Source organism: Strix uralensis, chromosome 9, assembly GCF_047716275.1.
Source record: "Strix uralensis isolate ZFMK-TIS-50842 chromosome 9, bStrUra1, whole genome shotgun sequence".
NCBI classification, from domain to species: Eukaryota; Metazoa; Chordata; class Aves; order Strigiformes; family Strigidae; genus Strix; species Strix uralensis.
The window spans coordinates 28,398,332-28,418,241 of NC_133980.1; the positions used below are offsets into that span (position 1 = coordinate 28,398,332).

The 19,910-nt window shown below is 53.2% G+C and overlaps 1 protein-coding gene and 1 long non-coding RNA gene across 3 annotated transcripts in view; both read left to right on the forward strand.

Annotated features, from left to right (window-relative positions):
* The window catches only part of LOC141947149 (uncharacterized), a 36,110-nt gene extending 24,086 nt beyond the window's left edge, over positions 1-12,024 (forward strand). Inside the window, exon 3 of the long non-coding RNA XR_012630041.1 lies at positions 11,913-12,024. This is a non-coding gene — a long non-coding RNA (uncharacterized LOC141947149). The remainder of the gene's footprint in view (positions 1-11,912) is intronic.
* A 4,300-nt stretch (positions 12,025-16,324) lies between these two features.
* EPHB1 (EPH receptor B1) overlaps positions 16,325-19,910 on the forward strand; it is an 86,003-nt gene continuing 82,417 nt past the window's right edge. For both annotated transcript variants that reach the window (XM_074877983.1, XM_074877984.1), the window contains exon 1: positions 16,325-16,547. In XM_074877983.1, coding sequence (XP_074734084.1) covers positions 16,490-16,547 — 58 coding nt within the window. In that variant the 5' untranslated portion in view covers positions 16,325-16,489. The remainder of the gene's footprint in view (positions 16,548-19,910) is intronic.

Here is a 19,910-nt window from a genome sequence, read left to right on the forward strand (position 1 = left end):
GGAAGTTGAACTGGGGAGAAAATACTGCCTGGCTAACTGTGTGCTATAGGGAAGCTGGCTGGAAATTGAGACATCTGATCTGCAGACTGAAATACTGACCAAGGAGAAGAGCGTGCTGTGCCCACGGTGGGGGGAGCAGGGTACCTGGGCTTGGTGCTGCCCCAGTGCCTGGCTCTCCTCGGGCAGGAAAGGGGGAGAGGCTTTGCTGGGTGCATCGCTGGGAAGAGGAGAGGATTAATATTTAGTCATTTCTCCTTGGTTTTCCCTTGAACTGGAAATAGATATGAGTATAAAGGACAAGTGCTGAGCAGCTACTAGCCAGAGGGCACAAGTGGACTTTGTGTCCTGGGGTAGCAGCATCTCCCCCGCAGGGTTCATTAGCAGGGCTGTCCACAACTTGACTGTCTCCACTTCCTAGAAGGTGTAGGAGCAGAAGTCCCCTGAGACATCCCCCTCTCTGACCTGGCTAAAATTAACCAACCGGCTCTAAAATTGTGGCGTAGGGAGGGGGACATGGATGCAGAAGTGCTTCCTTTCCTCAGGGAGGCCGGCTGTAAAAGCTGTTGTCCGGAAAAAGAAAGTACATGCTTTGCCCTTTGCCATCAGAAATGTTTTCCCCCTTGTGGTATCCATTAAAATGAAACTTTAACTGTTTAAAATGATCCTGCCCTTACCTCTGTGGCCTTATTTAGATCTGCACTCTGCCTTGCATCCCTTCCTCCCTCCCTCCCTCCCTCCCAGTGCTGCCTTGGTGCCCTCTGTACTGTCAGCTGAGTGCCAGCCCTGTCACAGTGGCATGTAGCGTCATGATGTTGCACATGTACAGGTGGCGTTTCCAAAAGCATCCGTAGGGATGGACACTTGGGTACTGGGCTGACAGCGAGGATGGCACCAGCCATCCCATGGGAGCATCGGACTACCGTCCCCTAGAATATAACCCCTTCACGGCATCATCCTCCAGTGCTCGCCTGCCAAAATGCCTTCTTTGCCCTCATTCCTCCTCTGCTCTGGCCCCAGATTATGTTTTTTTTTTTCCAGAAATAACAAATGCTGAAATATCCTTGAGCTTGGAGGCATCGCACAGACGCATGTGAGCTTGGGGAGGGATGGGAGCTTTCTTCCTGCCCTTGGCCACAACATAAAACATGCTGCAGACACTAAAAAGCCAAGGCAGAGGTATTACTGAAGCCTGCAGAGGCACGGGAATAGCTTTCCAAATTCAAGATCTTCTCTGTATTTATTTTTCTGTCTGGCTCCGTTTGCTGACAGTGAGCAACCCATGGCTTTGGGCAGCCAGCGCCTGCGCTACATATTTTTGTTCATCTGTCCCTCCCTGCCAAATGCTGAAGTCAGACAACTGGCTCTGGCTGGTGCCAGCTCTGGTTGCTCACACTGGGATTAGCACGTAAACTGGTTCAGTCCCACTGCGGAGGCTGAGCGTGGCCTTCTCTTTTACCCTGCCGGCTGCAGTTGCCTCTGCAAAAGACTTTTGACTTTGCTTTTGACTTTCTGCAGGAGGCCATTGTAATAAAGGTTTTTCCTGGTTTTTGCAGATGTCTTTCCATTCTGCGTGCATGTGGGAGAGTGTGAATGCCTCTTGGTTCTCCATGTCTCAGGCTGGCCACATGCTCGGTCTGTGGGCTGGACACCTCTTTACAAGGGATTAAGGGGAAGTGTCGAACCCGGGGATCTCCAGGAAACCAAGGAGTAATCTCCAAAGCCCTGGGAGACCTAAAGAATGCAAACTCTCCCCGAGATGGCAAACGCAGCTGAACTTCTCTTACAAGTAAAGCTGTTCTGGTCCACTCTTTCGCTTGCAGCATTCACCCTCTCCCCAGGACTCTGCAAACAAAATGAAAACGAGCTGAAAAATAAAAGAATTGAGTATCTTTTAAAAATTGTTAACTAGATGTTCAGCCTCTCAGTTTGCTTAGAGCAATTATGGATGGTTTAGCTGAATGGATGGGGTTGCATTTTGCTTTTTAATCTGTGGAGGAAAGGGTAGAGCGATGGTGCAAGGCAGAAGTCCTCTCATTGTGCTGCAGCGCAGGAGCTGCCCCTGCACATGCGCTCAGCCCCATCCTGATACAGCCAGGATCAGCTCTGCTCAACCTGTGCAAGCAGCTCAGTCCTCCTTATCGCTTCTAAAAGCCTCCCTGTTATCCTGTGTCTCTGAGCTGCTCTGTGGCTAGCAGAGGGCTGGGCCTGAGGCTCAGGGCCAAGAGGCTCCAGCAAAGCTCCGCCTGCTTCAGCACATCTGCCCTCTTTTCTCCTCTCTCTGAGCCCTGTTTACTCTTTGTTTTAGCCTGAATATGTGCATCCTGGTTGAATTTCACAGAATCACAGAATCGTCTAGGTTGGAAAAGACCTTGAAGATCATCTAGTCCAACCATCAACCCAACATTGACAGTTCCCAACTACACCAGCTCCCTCAGTGCTATGTCGACCCTACTCTTAAACCCCTCCAGGGATGGGGACGCCACCAGTGCCCTGGGAATTTCTTTATGAAAACAAACTTCAGCAAGAGGCCCTGAAATGGGAACTGAGCAGATGATGGAAGAAGATAGTAAAACCAATACAGAGATCCTGGGCCACCTCATCAAATAACAGGAGCTGGCGTAGGGGTATTGATTTCAGCAGAGCTGTGCCAGTTTACACAAGTTAGGGCTTTGACCTAAGTAATTCACCATAATAAAAGATATCCAGGTGCTGGAAAACTTCCAGGGAAAAGGTCTCCTTTGATCAGGTTGGTTATCAATATATATATGCATTAACACCTTGTGGGGCTGTAAAATCCCATATTTAAGGCAAGTTATAGCTAGATTTCAACTGCGCTGGGTGGTTACCTGCACAACCTGCCAGAGCAAGGTGTTGTCCACCAGAGAACAGCTATTCCTGTTCTCTGGTGGACAGGGAAACTTGATCTTTGCTCTTCCCACCACTCCGGAGTGTGACTGGGAGGTGGCTGGGAGGGGCTGAAGTGCTGAGTTTCTGTGAACCCGCTGGCGAGCAGGCGCAAGGGGGAAGATCGGAGGGGGAGTGTGGCCATGGTGCGGCTGGGGGAATGTACAGACTCCGTCCTGCTTGGGCACTCGTCCTCAGAAAAGCCAGGAGAGTGCTGCTGGTGAGGAGGAGGCACCCCCAGGCAGTGCTCTCGAAGCATGGCTGTGGGGCGTGCAGGACCTGGGAGCAGCCTGGGAGTCCTGGGGCTATCCTCTGAAGCTTATTCAGGTTTGGCTGCCAACAAAATAAAGCCAGGTCTAAGGCTTTATGTTCCCTGTGCTTCAGACAGGTCCCAGCGAACGCTGAGCAGGGTGCTTGGAGGTCACTTGAGCAGGTATGGTTTGCTTCCATAGAATATTGCACCTATTTTGAACTGCCTTCTTGCTACTTTTTACGTAAAGCCCCCTCCCCTCAGAGCAAAGTGTGTGCTTAGGTCTAATTTCTTTCAATGGGACTTCAGCATGTGCTCAAGTACTTTGCTGATTTGGGGCCCAAGTCATTAGCTTTACAGTTGATTACTCAAGTGGATTTTAGGTGGGGGAACGGGAATGCTAACATCCAGCCAGAAGAGTTGAGCCAATGCTCAGGCTTAAATCCATACCAGCCTCAAAGTATTAGTGCGGTCCCATCATGACTGTTGGTCAGCCCTGGGGCCCTGTGTTGCTTCTCACCGCCTTCATCTCCCTGCAGCACCAGGGTGTCCTCCTGGCTGAAGGGAGCATCGCTACAGTGCTTGGTCTCGGCAGCAGCCTTCCCCTGCTCCATTTAACAGTTTAATGGCGTTTGTCAGCTTTAAAATTACAGTCTTAGCAGCTTCACCCACAACAGAGAGGCGAACGCTGCAGAGCTGATTGCATGCACTAGAGGAGCTGATTACCTTCTCAGTGTTTCAGATCATCAGAAATGCAAACAAGCTGGCACTGTAAATATACATACATTTTAAGGCAACCAGATCAGCAGTGCATACATGCTCTCAGGCCCTCACCAATTACCCAAATTGGTACGTTCCACTCATTGCATCGGCATATTCGCATATAATATATCATATAAAAATCAACGGCTCACAGCTAAGGTTGTCTGTTGTACTGTGGTTCTCAACTTGTTGATTTTTTTTTTTTTAAAGAAATAAGTAGATTATTTTACACATACATTTATGAAGTTTGTAAAATTGTAGGTACAGTTAGGGCTGGCATGCGTCAGCCCCGACATGCTGCCTGGCTCTGAGGCAGCAGCATCGTGCCTGCCCCCATGTTCTGGCATGCGTTGGCCTGGCTTGCTGGTGGCGAGAGGCAGCAAAGGGGTTTTTCTATAAAAATAGTGATTGATGGATGATTTACAACCAACTGTGGGGGTTTGGATTCTGGCAAAATGTCAACATTCAGTGCAAATGGGGAAAAAACATGTATTTTTGTCCCAGCACCCCCAGTTCAGTCTAGCCTGCATGCTGCAGCCTGCGGCTGCCAGTCATGTGGGCTGGAGCAGCAGAAGTGGGGCAAAGCCTGTGTTTTACACTGCCAGTGGGGCCTGGGCATGCTCTGCAAGTAGGCACGCTATGAGCTGAGTGCAGGGCACACTTCTAGATGAAAAGAGAAATGTCTCTGCACAGCATCTCCCCTCTTGTGCTTCCAAGCCAGCACATCTCACATTCTTCATCTTTTTTTTTCCAGTTGTGGTTTGTCTGTGGTGAGGACTGCCCTTGGGACAGCACAGCAGGGCTTTGCTGGTGGCTTTGGGTCAGGACTCCGCATACTTAGCTCTGCAGAAAACACCGCATGTGCTGAAAGCCTCGTCTCCCCTTGAGAAGGTGGAGGCAGGCATCTGAGGACTGAGGAAGGCTGGTTGGGGGGCTTCTGGTGATGCCCTTGCACATGAAGAACAATGAAATGGTTAAAAAAAGAAAAAGAAGTTTCAGCAAATAGTTTGGTTTTGAGTGTGAGTGATTCTAAAAATTTTTCCAAATTATTTAGAGCGATGAAGGGAATGAACTAAACGTAACACTGAAAAACCTCAAAAGGGGTCAGTATTTTGCTTCAAACACCCAGGCACACACACACACAAACCTGCACAGCTGTTCTGACCTTTGGAAAAAACCAAACAGACACAAAAATCAGCTAATCTGCAATGAAGGGATGATTTAGCTGTTGCCAAAGAGCCTGAAAAGCGTCGCTTTGCTCAAGCTGTTATCTCTTCTCCCTCTCCTGGGTCTTGCTCTCGTGTTGTACCGTCTCCGCACCCTGACACTGGGAGCATCGCACCTGTAATCTGGAGATAACCTTTGTGCCTCTGGCTGTGTCTGCCCGTCCAGCTGGGGGGATCTTCATCCCTGTTTCTTCCTTTAGCGTTTAAGATTACTGGTCTTCATTGTGCTGGCATGACCTGAGCATGTTTTTGGGTGTGTAGACTCCTACAGATTAAACGCCGTGTCCTGAGCCTGTGCTAAAGCATACTTTATGTCTTCCTTTTTCTATGTATGCGCTCGTCTGGTAGATGTGGACACACACCTCATCCCACATAACTGTGTTGTAACTCTGTTTGTGGGTTTTGTGGGGAGCTCATGAGGTTCAGGGGGGCTTTGAGCTGCTCCGGTGCTGATGTTTGCTCCCCCTGGGAGGGCACCATGTCAGCGCCCCCTCCCCACCTCCACGCTGGGTGCAGAGCGCTTCCCAGCACAGCGGCGTGGCTCTGTGGGCTGCTGAAATGTGAACAATAACCCCCCGAAGCAAGGAGGCGGGAGATGAAAAGAAACTTTGATGAGAGAAATGAAAGGGCAGGGAGAAGAAGGGGGCGTAGTGCGATGTCGCCAGGAGATGCTTGAAGCTCCCGGAGAGAAAGTGGGAGCAATACTATGGGTGAGTGCAAGTTGCTGGGTTTGAAGGAGATGCTGATGGATGGGAGCAGCGAAGGCGCTGGCAGCAGCCCTGGGGCTGCCTGGCCACCTTCACAGTGTGGAGCAGTTTGGGTTGGGAGCATGTCACTATCTACCAACCCAGCGCAATCTCCCTGCCTGCTGCTTTTGAAGCATCTTCCTCAGCTTGGACAGCCCAGGAGCTCCTCCGCAGCTGGCGGTCTCTGAGAGCTGTCCCCTGGTGAGCTGGGTTGATACGGGGAGGCTTTGCCCACTGCTTGTGGGCTGCACCCCAGCTGGCCATCCAGTCCAGCTGCAGAGGAGCCCTGTTAGGAAGAAATGAGTCCCAAATGGGATGTGGTCACGGGATGAGTAAGGACCCTGGTGCAGGGCAGGAGGCTTTGGCTAGCTGCTGGGGTGCTTGGTGTTGCAAGCAGCTCTGGTAGATGTGATGGGGACTGTGTGCAGGAGCAAAGCGCTCGCAGTGAGTGAGTGTTTGAGGAAGCTGCCCTTGGTTTGGGAAATCTGGGAGTCTGATAACATTGTGCTGTTGTGTAACACAGGGCTGTCACTGCATGGAAAATGCCTGAAAGGGACAGCAGGAGCCTTTGCCTTAATGGCTCTGCTCACACCCCTTGCAGTGGTGGGGTCATGAGGAACCCCCTCGTGCCTGCCCTCCCGTCTTGGGTACTGCATTAGGTTTTCCTTGTTGCTTCCCAGTAAAGATGGTGCCAGCAGGGCCAGGGCTGGTGCGCTGCTGTTGTGACAGGTTCTGCATCAGGTGCTTCGGAGAGGGACTGTGCTGGGGGTGGGCAGGGCAGGTCTGCTGCTGGCCGGCGTTAACTCCCAGCACCATGGCAGAGGCTGTGGGGGGGTGAAGTGCTTATTTTCCCCTCGGGCAAACTAAGGGCTGTTTCTTCCTTCCACCAGAGAGGTGGCTTGACCTAAGCATCCGTGTCTTATCACCCTGAGGCTGAGTTATGTGACTGAGCTGTCCGGGAGGCTGGGCTATGGGACCGTTTTGGACACGGAAGGTAAGTGCAGGCACTTGCTCACAAAGAGGAACTTGCTTGTCAAGGGTATGCTGGACCCAATATCCCATAGCCCATGCTGACTGTCAGCAAGCTTTTAGGGTGTCATAGTCCTCCCTTGATGGGGAGAGGAGGGAGCAGTTGGCTGTCCTCTGCCAGATGTCCTCCATTTCTCCTCTTCAGTCTCCCCAGTCCCAGACTTTTTGCCTTTCATCCACTTCTACTAATTTTTGGGAGTGATCTCATATCAGTGCATGATAGACCCGTCCTCTTGTTTGTGCTTCTGCCACGAGCCTGGAGCTTTGAGAACACACCTAGAAATGTCATCTAAAAATAATGAGATTAATGATCCTTACCCAAAAGTAAGACTTTTGCTTTCCTAGAGAGCTGGATGAAAACCAGCAGTGAGAACTCTTTCCCAGTGGGCACAAAAACTTGTTTTCAGCTAGCAGAGAGTGGGTTGTAGCCCAGCTAGGAGCCCTCATGTCCTGCCACAGCCCCATCTGGGGAGAGGAGTCTTCCTTTTCAGTTAATATTTAGCTTTTGGCACACAGCAGAGCTGTGGCTCTGAGGGATGATGGCCAGTGGCTTTCCTGCCGATGCCTGATGAAATGTGTCCCTGGGAGGAGATGTCAGCCTTGTCCTGGGAGAGCTGCTGCCTTGCCCTCTGTGACTGAGGAAACCAGGAGGAGAGAGTGAAACCCCCCCCTCAGTGCTGTGTCCAGCTCTGGGGGCACCGACATCAGAAGGACACGGACCTGCTCGGGCGGGTCCAGAGGAGGCCAGGAGGATGCTCAGGGGGCTGGAGCACCTCCCCTGTGAGGACAGGCTGAGAGAGTTGGGGGTGTTCAGCTGGAGAAGAGAAGGCTCTGGGAAGACCTTATAGCAGCCTCACAGTACTGAAAGGGGCTACAGGATAGATGGGGGGGGACCTCCTGATCAGGGATATATCAGGGATAGGACAAGGGCTAACGGTTCTAAACTGACAGAGGGTAGATTTAGATTAGATCTAAGGAAGAAATTCTTCCCTGTGAGGGTGGTGAGGCCCTGGCACAGGTTGCCCAGAGAAGCTGTGGCTGCCCCCTCCCTGGAAGGGTTCAAGGCCAGGTTGGACGGGGCTTTGGGCAACCTGGGCTAGTGGAAGGTGTCCCTGTCCATGACAGGGGGGTTGGGAATAGATGATCTTTAAGGTCCTTTCCAACCCAAACCATTTTGTGATTTCTCCCACTTTCCTCCTTCAGTATTTACCTTTCTGGAGCAGGTGAGGGAGACGTTTCCTTTTCCTGCTCTGCACAGTGGGTTTTGCTGGGGGTTTCTAATGAGTCTGGGTGCAGTCTCTGCCCTGCTTCCCCTCCATACCAGGTAACCCTCCAGTTCACTTGCTCTTGTTGGTGTCTTTCATTTACTGGAAATCTTTGTATTTACCAGGAACACTGAGATTTATGCAGGACAATGTCAGATTCTATGCAATAAATTTACCAGGAGTTTTTTTTACATTACCAGCTACTCCTAACCTCTGTAAATTCAGTAATGATTTAGTTGTAAAGGGTTTGCTGTAGTGTCCTTCAGATGCGAAACAAGAAAATGACATTGGAATTTGGCAAAGTGAATTGCGGATTCATTCCTGTTCCCAGAAATCGGGCTTGCTTGTGGACAAATTGGCACAAGACCCGTAGCTTTTAAATGGGCAAAGCAGGCTTTGGAAATTAATCATTTCCTATTAATGAGGAAGGTCCCGCGCTCCTGTGTGCTTACAGAGGAGAGCAGTGCAAGCAGGATTGTGCAAGCAAGTGTTTGGGGTCACCTATGGAATGGAGGAAGCATCTTGTTCCCAGACCACTGGGTCCTCCCTCGCATTGCATTGCTTTCCTGGGTCATGTTTTGTTTTGTTTTGTTTTGTTTTTCTGCTAATGCAGAGCCCCAGCGCTGCCAGTTGCTGACCTCCAGAGGTTGGTGGGAGAAAACCTCGGTCATCTGCATGGCCAGAGGGGACTCGGGGTGCAGTATGGGCAGTAGCAAAACGAGGTGTCTGGACTCAGCTTAACACCGCTGCTCATTGATGAATAACTGGGGTGAGGAGACAGCGGGCCTGGATGAAGCCCTGAGCAGCTCTCCTCGCTTGGGTGCTCCCCAAGGGGTCTCATCTAATTTGTGCCAGCAAGGAGCCCCTTCTCCAGTCTGAGGGGTCTCCGCACAGGCCCACCCATGGCTGGATCTGGCAGCTGCTGCGCAGGCATGGGGATCTCAGGGTATGCTGAGGCTGTAGCAGTGGGGACAGACCTTCCCAGGAACCTGTGCTCAGGGGCAGAGCTTTTCTTGAGAACCACCACAAATGCCTCTCTCTGTGGGATGGTGCTGCTGAGCTGCCTCTTCCCAGGGCTCGTGCCCTTGAGCCAGGGTTGTGCAACCTGGAAAGGGGTCTGGGATGAACCTGGTGACATATATGGGAGAAATGCCTGCAGAGAGGCAGCGTATATGTCCAGACCTCATTAGGACAATTTCCTCTAATTGAAAAAAACTGCCTCGTTGCTCTACTACCCCTTCCTGGAGAAGGCTGTCACCTTCCCAGGCTGGGCTGCAGTCATCTTGAGTGCAAAGAGGCAGGGGGCATGGGATGCTACGCAGGTGGAGATCATCCTTTTGCCCACAATGAAACAATCTGGTCTCAAATGATGGTCTTAAATAAGCTGTTACAGCATGTGCTGATTAATTTTCAGAATTACCCCTGAATAAGTTTCAAGTTTCGGCTGAAAGATGAGAGCAGGCTTAGTTTTCTTTTTATCCAAAACCAGATTTTGCTATTGGCTTTCTGTAACCAAACCCTGGTATTTGTAAATGGAAACAATTTGGTTTCCTTGTTGGCTTTTTTAAAATGGAAATATAGGTAACTGTTAAAAGCTTTCTTTACAGACTTTGGCCAAAAACCTTTGCAGGTTTTGATCAAAAAGCTGTGGTTTTAGTCAAAAAAAGCTGTTGTCTGTGTTTCCCCTTCCCCCACCTGTATCTTCCTCTCTGCTCTCCTCCCACTTCCACTTAGACGAAAAAAATTTCCACAGGCTCACTCAGCATCGAAGAGTCACTTTATTTAAAGGGAGGAAGAATATCATGACGTTTGACTGCCTGTTTTGGATTCTGTGAAGGAATTTCATCCCCTCCCGGTTGCCGTGTCTCTGGCATCCCTCCCAGATCCAAACTCTCTGGAGGACGGAGGCAGAATTATCTCTGAGCTTTGCAGCTGCCAGATGTTAAATGATGAAACGGCAGCCTTGCTGCTTCCCTCTTTACTCTGGGTAAACCTCTGCCTGCCTGCCCTGTTTGAAATGCAAAACTTCCTCAAATCCCCTCTTGCAGGGTTCTTGATGTCTCTTGCCAATCACGCCTGACAAAGACTCACTTCATTCCTCTTCCAGCTACTTGCCTTAAGAATCACACTCAAACGTGGCTGTGTAAAGTGCCTGGGCATGGTGAGCTGCGGTGTGGAGGGATGGGAGTTGCCAACTGTGCAGTTATTGCATCCTTTGAAGATAAGTGTCCTCTCCTGCCTGTCAGAGTAACAAGACGAGGTCTTTCACCCCTCCTTGTTGCCGGCGTGAAGCAGAGCTAGGGATGTGCAGGTCACGGGCAGGTTTATGATGGTGTAGACCCTGGCTGCCCAAGCGGGAGGGTGTGTGCAACAGGAGCCAGGGTGCGGCACACCGTGGCCTTGGCAGCGGGTGCCCCAGGCAGGGCTGAGGGAGGGGCAGCGACCCCGTGGGGCCCTTCCTTCCCATCTGGAGGAGCTCATGGGCGCTGCTGGGGCAGTTCAAATGCGTACCTGGGATATACAAAGGGGTAGCTTTGTAAAGGCTTTGTTGAGGTGCACGTTTCTCTTGCAAATGGTCAAATGATCAAGGCAAAAGTCACTCGGTGAGGTTTAGTGTCTGTGCAATCTGGTTAGGGGGGTGCAGCAGGTCCTTCTGGCCTTCACACCCATCCATCTGTGAGATCGATGATAAATTCAGCAGGCAGGCTACAGTGCCTGCAGTGACATTCACTTGCCTGTATATGTGTCTAGCACGTGGGTTTGTACGTTTGAATATTCCTTGAATGTTCCCTTTACCTGGGGAAAACTCGTGTTATTTTGCCCTGGTGAAGCCAGCAGCACCAGGTGCTCTGCGTGTGCTTGTGTGTTGTGCTTGCTGCAAGGGTGCAGGACACAGGCTCTTGCCCTTGAATGCAATCATCCATGTAATTACCCTGTAAGTGATAGGAAAGGGGAAAAAAAATCATATTACCCTTATGATAGTGTTCATGGGACCATTGATCAAGGTGACAATTGGAAATTCATCACGATGTAGGAGGAAAAAATGGGAACTTTCCTGTGCATGAGACGGAAACCTGATCCAAGCCAGCTACTGCAGCCAGCTTTTTGCAGTCTAATGGGTGATTTCAGTAGAAAAATATCTGAATGGGACACTGAAGCAGCAGATTTGGGGTGGGCTGGACCATTCTTCCTCCTCCCTGCTTCTTTGGATAGACTTGCACCTTAAAAACTTCACACCTCTTGTTTGCTTACAGAAGTAGGAACACAGCTTGGACTGCAACAAGCCAAATGCTGTGATAAAGTGAAACTCTCGTGCCAGGTTCCCCTCCCCGCTTTTTTTAAAGCTTCCAAAGATAAATTGCATTTTGCTTCCAGATAATGAAATTTCCTTGGAGGAGAGACATGTTTTTCTGTAGCTTTTTCATTCAGAACATGAGAAGGGTTTTTATTTTAAATCTCCGTTGGAAGTGTTTGTCTGTCTATATTTTGCTTTCTTCACCGTGAATGCTCTGACTTCACAGAGCCAGCGGAGACCCCGAGATGGAATGTTTCTGTCACTTATTATAGCTTGCTTTGGCATAAAATTTAATCTTCAGATTTTTTTTTGTCCTAAAGAAATGAAAGTTGAAGCCAGATTAGAAACAGATAAAAAGAAGTCATCCATCTTCAGACAAAGGAGTTTTTGTTTTTCTCTTTTACATTTGCTTTTTTTAATCCTCTGCTTTCAAAGGGAACAAAGAGATCCTTCCACCTGGAAAGACTGGAAAAAAGGACAAACGTGGAGCAAGTAGCATGCCTGATCTGTGCTTGTGTTGTCCTGTGGCCAGCATGTCTATTGGGACTTGCAACCGTCCTGAAAAACCCAATTAAAGGGAAAACCCGGGAAGGAGAAATTGCAGCATCTATGAAATTAAAGTGAATTTTTTTGCTCCTAAGAGGACAACTCACTGATCTTTACCTTGTCCTGCAGAGAGAGGTTGTCCTGCAGTCCACTGGTAGAGGAGTCGGTGCCTTCCCTGCCTCTGTAGCTGGTGGCAGTGCGGGGTGGAGGAAGCTGCGGGTCCATTGCTTTCTGCGGTGCCTGGTGTCGCACCAGAGCCTGTCCTAATACTGCTCTCATCTTTTGTTCAATCATCTGTAGTGATTAATATGTTCTCAGGCGCTGAGAGGCTCCAGGCACTTGGCACTTGACTGTCTCCTATTTCTGTACTTAATAAACAGAATATTCCACAAGAAGAACTTGCAATTTATCTTTTGCTACTGTGTGGAGAGTTACTCTGAGTCCTGGCTCTGACTGCGTCTCTCTTTTGCCCAGGGAATTAATAGACTCTTCCATACCCTAGCTCCCTCTGTTCTCACTCCGGTTGCCAAATTAACCTTCATCTCACCTACTTTTTCTTCACGTCTTGCTTCAATTTAGTCCTCAAATTGTTCACATGACAAAGGAGTCGTCCTTCCTACAGCTTCTACTTCTGCTCTGATAAGATACTTGAATTTTCTGTGAACGCCTGAAGTGGAGAATAACTTCTCTCCCTCCCTTTAGTTTCCCTATGGTATTTTAAGTCCAAAAGTCTCCCTGAGGTTATTTCCCCTGGGAGTACAGTAAGCAGTTTGGACTGCATGGTGCCAAGTGACTGAGTGGTGCTCTGAATACACCGAGAGTTTACTGGTGCTAATTAATGTTATTACATCATATTACATTTATTTGGACTCACAAGAGGGGGGTTGACTGCACAGGCAGTGCGGCAGAGGCTGGATGCTGCTCACCAGCATCGCCTGTACTTACCTGTCTCACCCGGCTCGCATCTTGTGGCACACTAGACAAATCTGAAATGTTGGAAAATTGAAGGAATCTGCTTTTCTTATCAGGGAGGGGATTTGACTTCTGGGAGGCTGCTGTAGGTGCATGCTTTTTCTCTGCAATTAATGCACAGGCAAGCTGCTGGGAGCAGCCTGCGCTGCCTTGGCAGGATTAGGGATGCGAGAGCACTGCTGAGGACGGCTTCTGCACTGTGCAGAAATCTGCCTGGCCTCAGCTTAGGAAATAAACCGGGAGCGTCACGGCTTCTTTAGCACCTGTGCTTATTCTGGCTAGGGGAGGCTCCTGTGTCCTCTGCCAGCTCCTCCGCTCTGCAGGGCGGATGCAGGGGAAGGCTTGTTTGACCTTTATGCTTGCTGGGAGCTGCTCCCACATTAGTGAGCAGCTTGCTGGGGACCTCCTGCCACCAAGGGCACCTTCCCAGCGAGCCCCTGGGTCTGAGCTGGGCAGTAGCTCTGGTGCAGGACAGGAGCCTTGATCACCCTCTGGGTGATACACCCAATGTCGCAGGAGGTGTCAGGCTCCCAGGGCTTGGGCTTGCCGCTTTACAGCTCAATGGATTTGGGGTGACACCCCCAGAGTCCCTGTTGCAGCATGGTTGCCGCCATCACATGCACAGGGATGGCCGGGTGGGATTCATCTCTGTGCTTCAGCTGGTCCCTTCGCAGCTGGTGCAGTGTGGTGGGGGAGGACGGGGACAGTCGCAGGCTGTGACACCTTTGGTTCCGAAAGCAGTTTCAAGGGATTTTTTGAGGAGGAGATCTGTGTCGCAGCGTATGATAATTATTGATGTTTCCTTTTGCTGGGATCCCAGATCTTCATCCTCCAGAAGGGGTTTGGCATCGCCTGAAGCATCATCAGAGAACAAAGGCAAAGCTGTTAATTAAGACAGAGCTAATTCTGGCAGCCGACTGCCGCCATCTCGATGTGCTGCCGGCTGCACGCCGCGGGAACAGAGGCACCGGCCGTGCTCACCGAGCACGGGGCTGCCAAAAGCCTTCCCGGAGACTGTTAGTGCTCTTTGCAGGGCTTTGCCCCATGTCCTTCCTGCATGGGTGCCTGGTGGGCAGGGCTGGAGGGTACCTGTGGCCTGGAGAGGTGGTTTTGCCTTCTGCAGGGTGCTTGCTGAGAGCCACGGCGTGCTGCTCTTTTTGCGTGGGGTTTGGGGCCTTTTGCTACACTGAGCTGATGGCTGCTCTGAGACATGGGGTCCTGGGGAGAAGCACGCGAGAGGGGACCTCACTGGTGGCCTTCTGGTCCTGGGGTGGGGACCAGGCAATGGATGGGACACTGTAGGAGACGCCTCCCACGCAGGGCTGGCTCAGAGGAGGAAACGGAGAAAAATGTTCCAAAAAACCAGCCGGCTTTAATGTCCTTGGTGCGTCCTCCAAGGGTATGCTGGTGGGCATGGTCTCTGTGACCGCTCTGGGGCAGCTGGTGACCACAGTCCCATCAGATGAGCAAGAAATAGTGGCCCTGCAGCACGATGCTGCTGCCTTCCCACACCCGTCCTCTGGACGGCAACACGGCGAAGAGGCTTTTTCTGAGATGCTTCCTCCAGGAGAAGTGAAGTGTTGCTGTTCAGAGACTTGGAGCAAGGCTGACAGAATAGAAAGCTTTTTGAACAAACACAGCTGGCTTTTACCCAGCGCAGCCAACTCTTTGGCCAGCTGAAAAGAAATCAGAAGAATATTGATGTATTATTTTTTTTCCCCATGCAAAAATTGTCAGGCTTTTTTTGGTCAAACGTTAGTTTCTGAATGCAAGTTTTTCAGTTGATAACAATTATTTAGGGAAAAAAACCCCTAAACAACTGAGGCACTTCTCTGGATAACTCACAGGCTCAGCTCTTTGCCTCTTGTATTTTCAAACGATTAACATTTTTTTGCTTTGCACATCATGAATATTCTATACTTGAGCTGTTACTGAGTTGTGCTAGATCAGATAAATAACATGGTGTTGCTTTTGTGGCAGACTGGATAAAGATGCAAATAATACTGACATTTACTTCACAGTTTTCTTTCTGTGATCCTCTGAGTGAGTAAACTGGATTGCTGAGATATTCATGGGAAGGAAATGAAGAAGGGTTGTCAAGATGAAAGCAAATTTCCTTAAAACTTAGCCAGAAGGTTCTTGGCAATTTTTTCTGTTATTTGCTCAGCTGAATAGGAGCTGCTTGAAATATATTTTGCACAACCGCAAAAGAAAACTCTTGTTCCCGTGGCACCGCTGAATATTTTTTGCGCACTCTTGCACTGAAAAGCGGATGATTTTCCGGTGCTCGGTACCTCCGCAGGGTTGCTGGTCCCACCGCTGTAGCCGACACGTGCCCTGGCTGCAGGCAGGCAACCGTGACCCGAACGAGCCCTTGCTGCCTTCCCTGCCCTCACTGTTTTTCCTCTCCTGCCTGCGCTGGGATGCACGAAACCAGCAGGAGGGAGGGATGGGGTCAGCTTTGCAGCAGACGAAGAGGCTGCCTGGTTGGGCAGAGGAGCTAAGCGGGGTGCTGAGCCCTGGGAAGGGCAACCAGAGCTGGCTTGGCATGGTGTGTGGGACAAGGGGGACGGGGTGAGTCTGGTTCTGGAGGGCTCCTTTCAGCGGCTGCACGGGGGTGACATCCCATCTACCGTTGGCTCGTGGGCACGGGGACATCGCCCTGGGTGCGGGTGGCCTCAGGGGCAGGAGCCTTGGGCTGGCAGTGACAGGGGGGCTGGCAGAGGAATGCTGGTGTCTCCTGAGCAAGGGAGGGCAGCCCGCTGCTCCCCTGCTCCCGGGTGCCCATCTCGCCTCGGCCCCCGGAGCGACGCCCTGCGAGCCGTGAGGGTGACGGGAGAAGGCAAGAGGCTGAGGAGACCCCCGCATTGTCTGAGCCTGAGGTGGGAGCAGCCATGTTCTGGGGGGCCAGGGCACCCGCCTCGGTGTGGGGGCTGCCTGTTTGCTCCAGCTTCCTTCTGGGGGCAAAAGCGGGGAATCGGATCGCGGCGACCCGAGCCAGCCGGTCCCCGTTTGCCCCGCACCGAGGCCCAGCGGTGCGGGCTCCGGGTGCGCCCCGTCGGGGGTCCCGCTGAGGGGACAGGTGGTGGGGGGGGCAGCGGCCGGCCGCCAGGGGGCGCCGTCCCCCTTCGGACGGCAGCGCACGGCGGGCGGGGGCGGGGCGGAGGCGGGGCGCGCCGCGGGGATTGGCGGGGCGGCGGCGGGGGCGGGGCGGAGGCGGGGCGCGCCGCGGGGATTGGCGGGGCGGCGGCGGGGGCGGGGCCGGGCGGCGGCGGGGGCCGGCGGCGGCGTGGCCGCGCGCCCCACTCGCGGCGGCGATGTGACCCGGGCGGCGCGGGGAGGCGGCGCGGTCCCGTCCCGCGGTCCCGTCCCGCGGCCCCGGCCCGCCCTGACCCGTGTCCCGGCCCGCGGACGCACCCCCATGCCCGCTCACGGCCGCCCGCCGGCAGCGGCTGACGCCTGCGGAGCAGCGGCGCGAGGGGGCCGGGGAGGCGATGGCTGCGGATCTGGTGGTGCTGCTCTGCCTGGCCGCCGCCGCGGCCGCCGTGGAAGGTGAGGCGGGACCCGAGCGCGGGGTGTGGGGGGGTGCGATGCTGCGCCGCCGGTCCCTGCGCCCACCGCGGCACGCGTGGGCTGGCAGCGCCACGCGCGGCGTCTGCAAGCGGGGACCAGCCGGGCTCCCCCGCCGTGCCGCGTACCGGCGGCCGCAGACCGGCACGGGGCGGGCTCCCGGCACGGTGCCCGTCCGCTTCAGGGGGCGCGGAGCTCCCCTTGGCACCGGCCGGTTGTGGCAGCCGCCCTCCGGCAGCCCGGGGGAACCGGCCCGCGGGCGGTGCTGGCAGACCGGGGCTCGCCCACGGGCCGTGGGTGGCCTCGGGAAGGGGCAGCGGGTGTTTGCAGCTCTCGGGGACGGCTCCGGGAAACCCGTCCGGATCTGCGTGGGACGGGCGGCTCCTCTGGATCTTCTCGCCGCTGGATCGCGGTGGGAGACACCGGTGGATCTCACCCGGGATCGCGGTGGGAGACACCTCCAGGGTCCCCTCCGCATCCCCTCCCCGGCGGGGCTCTGCCCAGGGCCGCGGTGGGGGGCACCTCCAGGGGCCGTGGCTGCGCGTAGGACCGCCTCTGCCATCCTCTTCCTCCCATGCCCCTCAACACCCGTGGGAGCTCAGGAGAGCTTTGTAGAAGATGAGGATGGATGCACCAGGAGATGTGGGCAGGGGTTCTCCTTCCCTTGGGTTGGACTGGGGCCAGGGGACGGCTTGGCCCGTCGGTGGAGCCCTGGGGCAGATGCGTGGCCATCCCTTCAGCAAGGTTTGTGCCATTGGGCCGAAGTCTTTTCCCCATCGCTCGCCAGGTCGTGGGGCTCGCTGTGCACCGGGACGGTGCCCGTAGCTGGGACCCAGCCTCTGGGCAGTGGGCCTGGCATCCCACCGGCTCACCCTAGGCTCACAGTGGTGCATTGCTGCTCCCTGGCTTTGGGAAGTATTGCTTATATATATATATTGTTTTCCTTTATTTTGCCACTGCCTCCTTTTCTCTTGGTACAAGGCGGGCAAAAGGGCTTGTGGCAGAGATTGCCCAGCGCTTGAGTGGTGGCAGCGAGCAGGGGACGTGGTGCAGCCCCTCGCTTGTTGGCAGCAAGAAATGCATGGTTGCGGAGAGATGATGCACGGGGTCTTGTGGGCGAACCGAGCTGCTGGCCGGCGTGGGGCTTGGCCCATCCTTGGGGGAATTTAGCTGATGTGAGCACGGTTGTGGCTGAACTGGAAGCTGCCAGAGCTAGCCAGAGACTGGTGGCTCAGCTCTGGGCAGCACAAGAGCTGGTTCAGGAGCCGGAACGCTGCTGTGATGGTCTCCAGTGGGGTGGGAGCGGTGCTGGCCACAGTTGCCCTCCGCTCACCAGCATGCCTGCTGGATGGTGGCGGGCAGGCCCACTTGCTGCAGCGTCTGCTTTCCACTAGCTTTTGGCTGACCCAGGCGTTTGCTTTTCTTATTTCTCGGGCTTCCTCCCTCATTGCATCTCCGTAGAAATAACTTGAGGTGGAAATGCTGATGCCTTGCCTAATCATGATGCAAACAGGCGCGTGTTTGCTCGGTCGCGAAGCCGCACGTGAAAATGCAAGACCTGTTAGCAGCACTTCGCTAGCCGGCGTTTGCAGCGTCAGCGGCTTGAGGCAGTGCCGAAATTGTGGCTGGCAGGGAGACCTTGGCTTGGTCCCTGTCTGGGAGCACTCCTGGGTGTCGTGTCCGTGTGTCACGCAGGGTCTTCCCCAGCTTGCCCCGAGCCACCCGTGGGAGCACGTGCTGGGCTGGCAGAGCCAGCATGCCTGCCTGGGACCGAACCCATTGAAGAGCGGTGTTATTTCTACTCTGCTGAAAAAATTACTTGGATAGTAAAGTAGTATCCTGGGAGAGATCTTGGATTTAAGGGAAAATTTTGGATGAGGAATTTCTGAGGCAGAGCAATTGAATCTGATTTGGAGTTAAGGTGACAGTCTCCTGGCGTGGTCCTATAAAGAAAACACCTTTTTATGGAGCTTATTTAAATCTTATGGATCCTGCTGGTGCAGAGGTTGAATTTACTAGATTGAAACGTGGATTTCTCTAACTGAGCTGAAGCATCTCCTAGAGCCTGACCTACCCTGGGGTCTGGCTTTCCCCCTGGAGCAGCCGTGAGACCGGTTTTGCTGGCAGTCCTCTCTCGCAGCAAGGCAAAGCCACGGCTGGAGCCCGGCTCTGCCACGGGCTGCAGAAACAGCTGAGGAAGGGATGGCTCCCTGCATCCCAAATAAGCCATCGAGACAAAAAGTCTTTTTTCTGGGATGGTGGGGGTGAGACTTTTGGGCATCTGGACCCGGTTGGAGGGGGAGGAGGATGCAGCCGGGGTCAGGGCTGGGGCTGCCTGCAAACATCTCTCTTTATCCTCCATAAAACCTTGCTAACTCATCGCCTGCGGCACGCGAACCTGGAGATAGTAGAGTCGCTTATCTGAGTTTTCTTATGGTTACTTGATTTTTACCAAATCCTGTGGCTTAGCTGACCGTTTTCTGCTGGACACCTGGATGTTTATAGACATTTTTCATTTTTTTTTTGTGGCTTGTGAAGAGGAAGAGGGACGTGAGAAGATGACAGGAACAAATACTCCGTCTCTCCCACACCCTGCAATCACTCAGGAGCCGCTTGCGTGCTCTCTCTCGTGTTAGCTGAACCAAATATAATCATATTTAGCATATAGAGAGAGTGGTAATGGGCTGACATTATACGTTTTAACTCAGGAGCTGTTGGAGTTTGAGGTGTTGGTAGGTCAGGTGGGGCTAATGTCCATTTTGGTGCAGCTCTTCCACGACGCTATTTAATCTGCCTACCTGCTTACCTATCCATCATCTCCCTGCCTCGCGCCTGGTCTTTTGAAAACCAGGTTTTTCTCTCGGTCTCCTGTATTGCTGCTTGCAGCACAACAATAAGCAAAGCATGGGAATGGGGGTGGAAAGCCCTGCTTGTGGCTGGTGGATTGGGCTTAGTCTTGCTTCCCGTGCTTGCCTGCCTGGCCTTCGGAACCGCAGCCCTGGAGAGGACCGGGGATGGGGGTTTGGTTTGAGAGTGACGTCCCTGGCTCCTGCTCCTTGTGTGCCAGGCGCCCTCTCTCCTCCCGTTTTGGCTCAGGATGCACACATCTGTTGCAGGCATCCTTCGGGCTTCCTCCGCTTCCGCCAGGCGCCGGAGTGGTGCCTGTGCTGAGCAGGCTGAGAGCTGGCAGCTGCTGTGCTGCCCTTCCCATCACCGCCACCGCCGCACAGGCATCCACCTTTGGCCCAGCTGCGTTCACTCGGGGCAGAGAGGTTTTCAAGGAGAAGCTAGAAATAAGTCTTTCAAGAGAGAATTTGCAAGTGCTAGTATCCTGCACGGGAATTT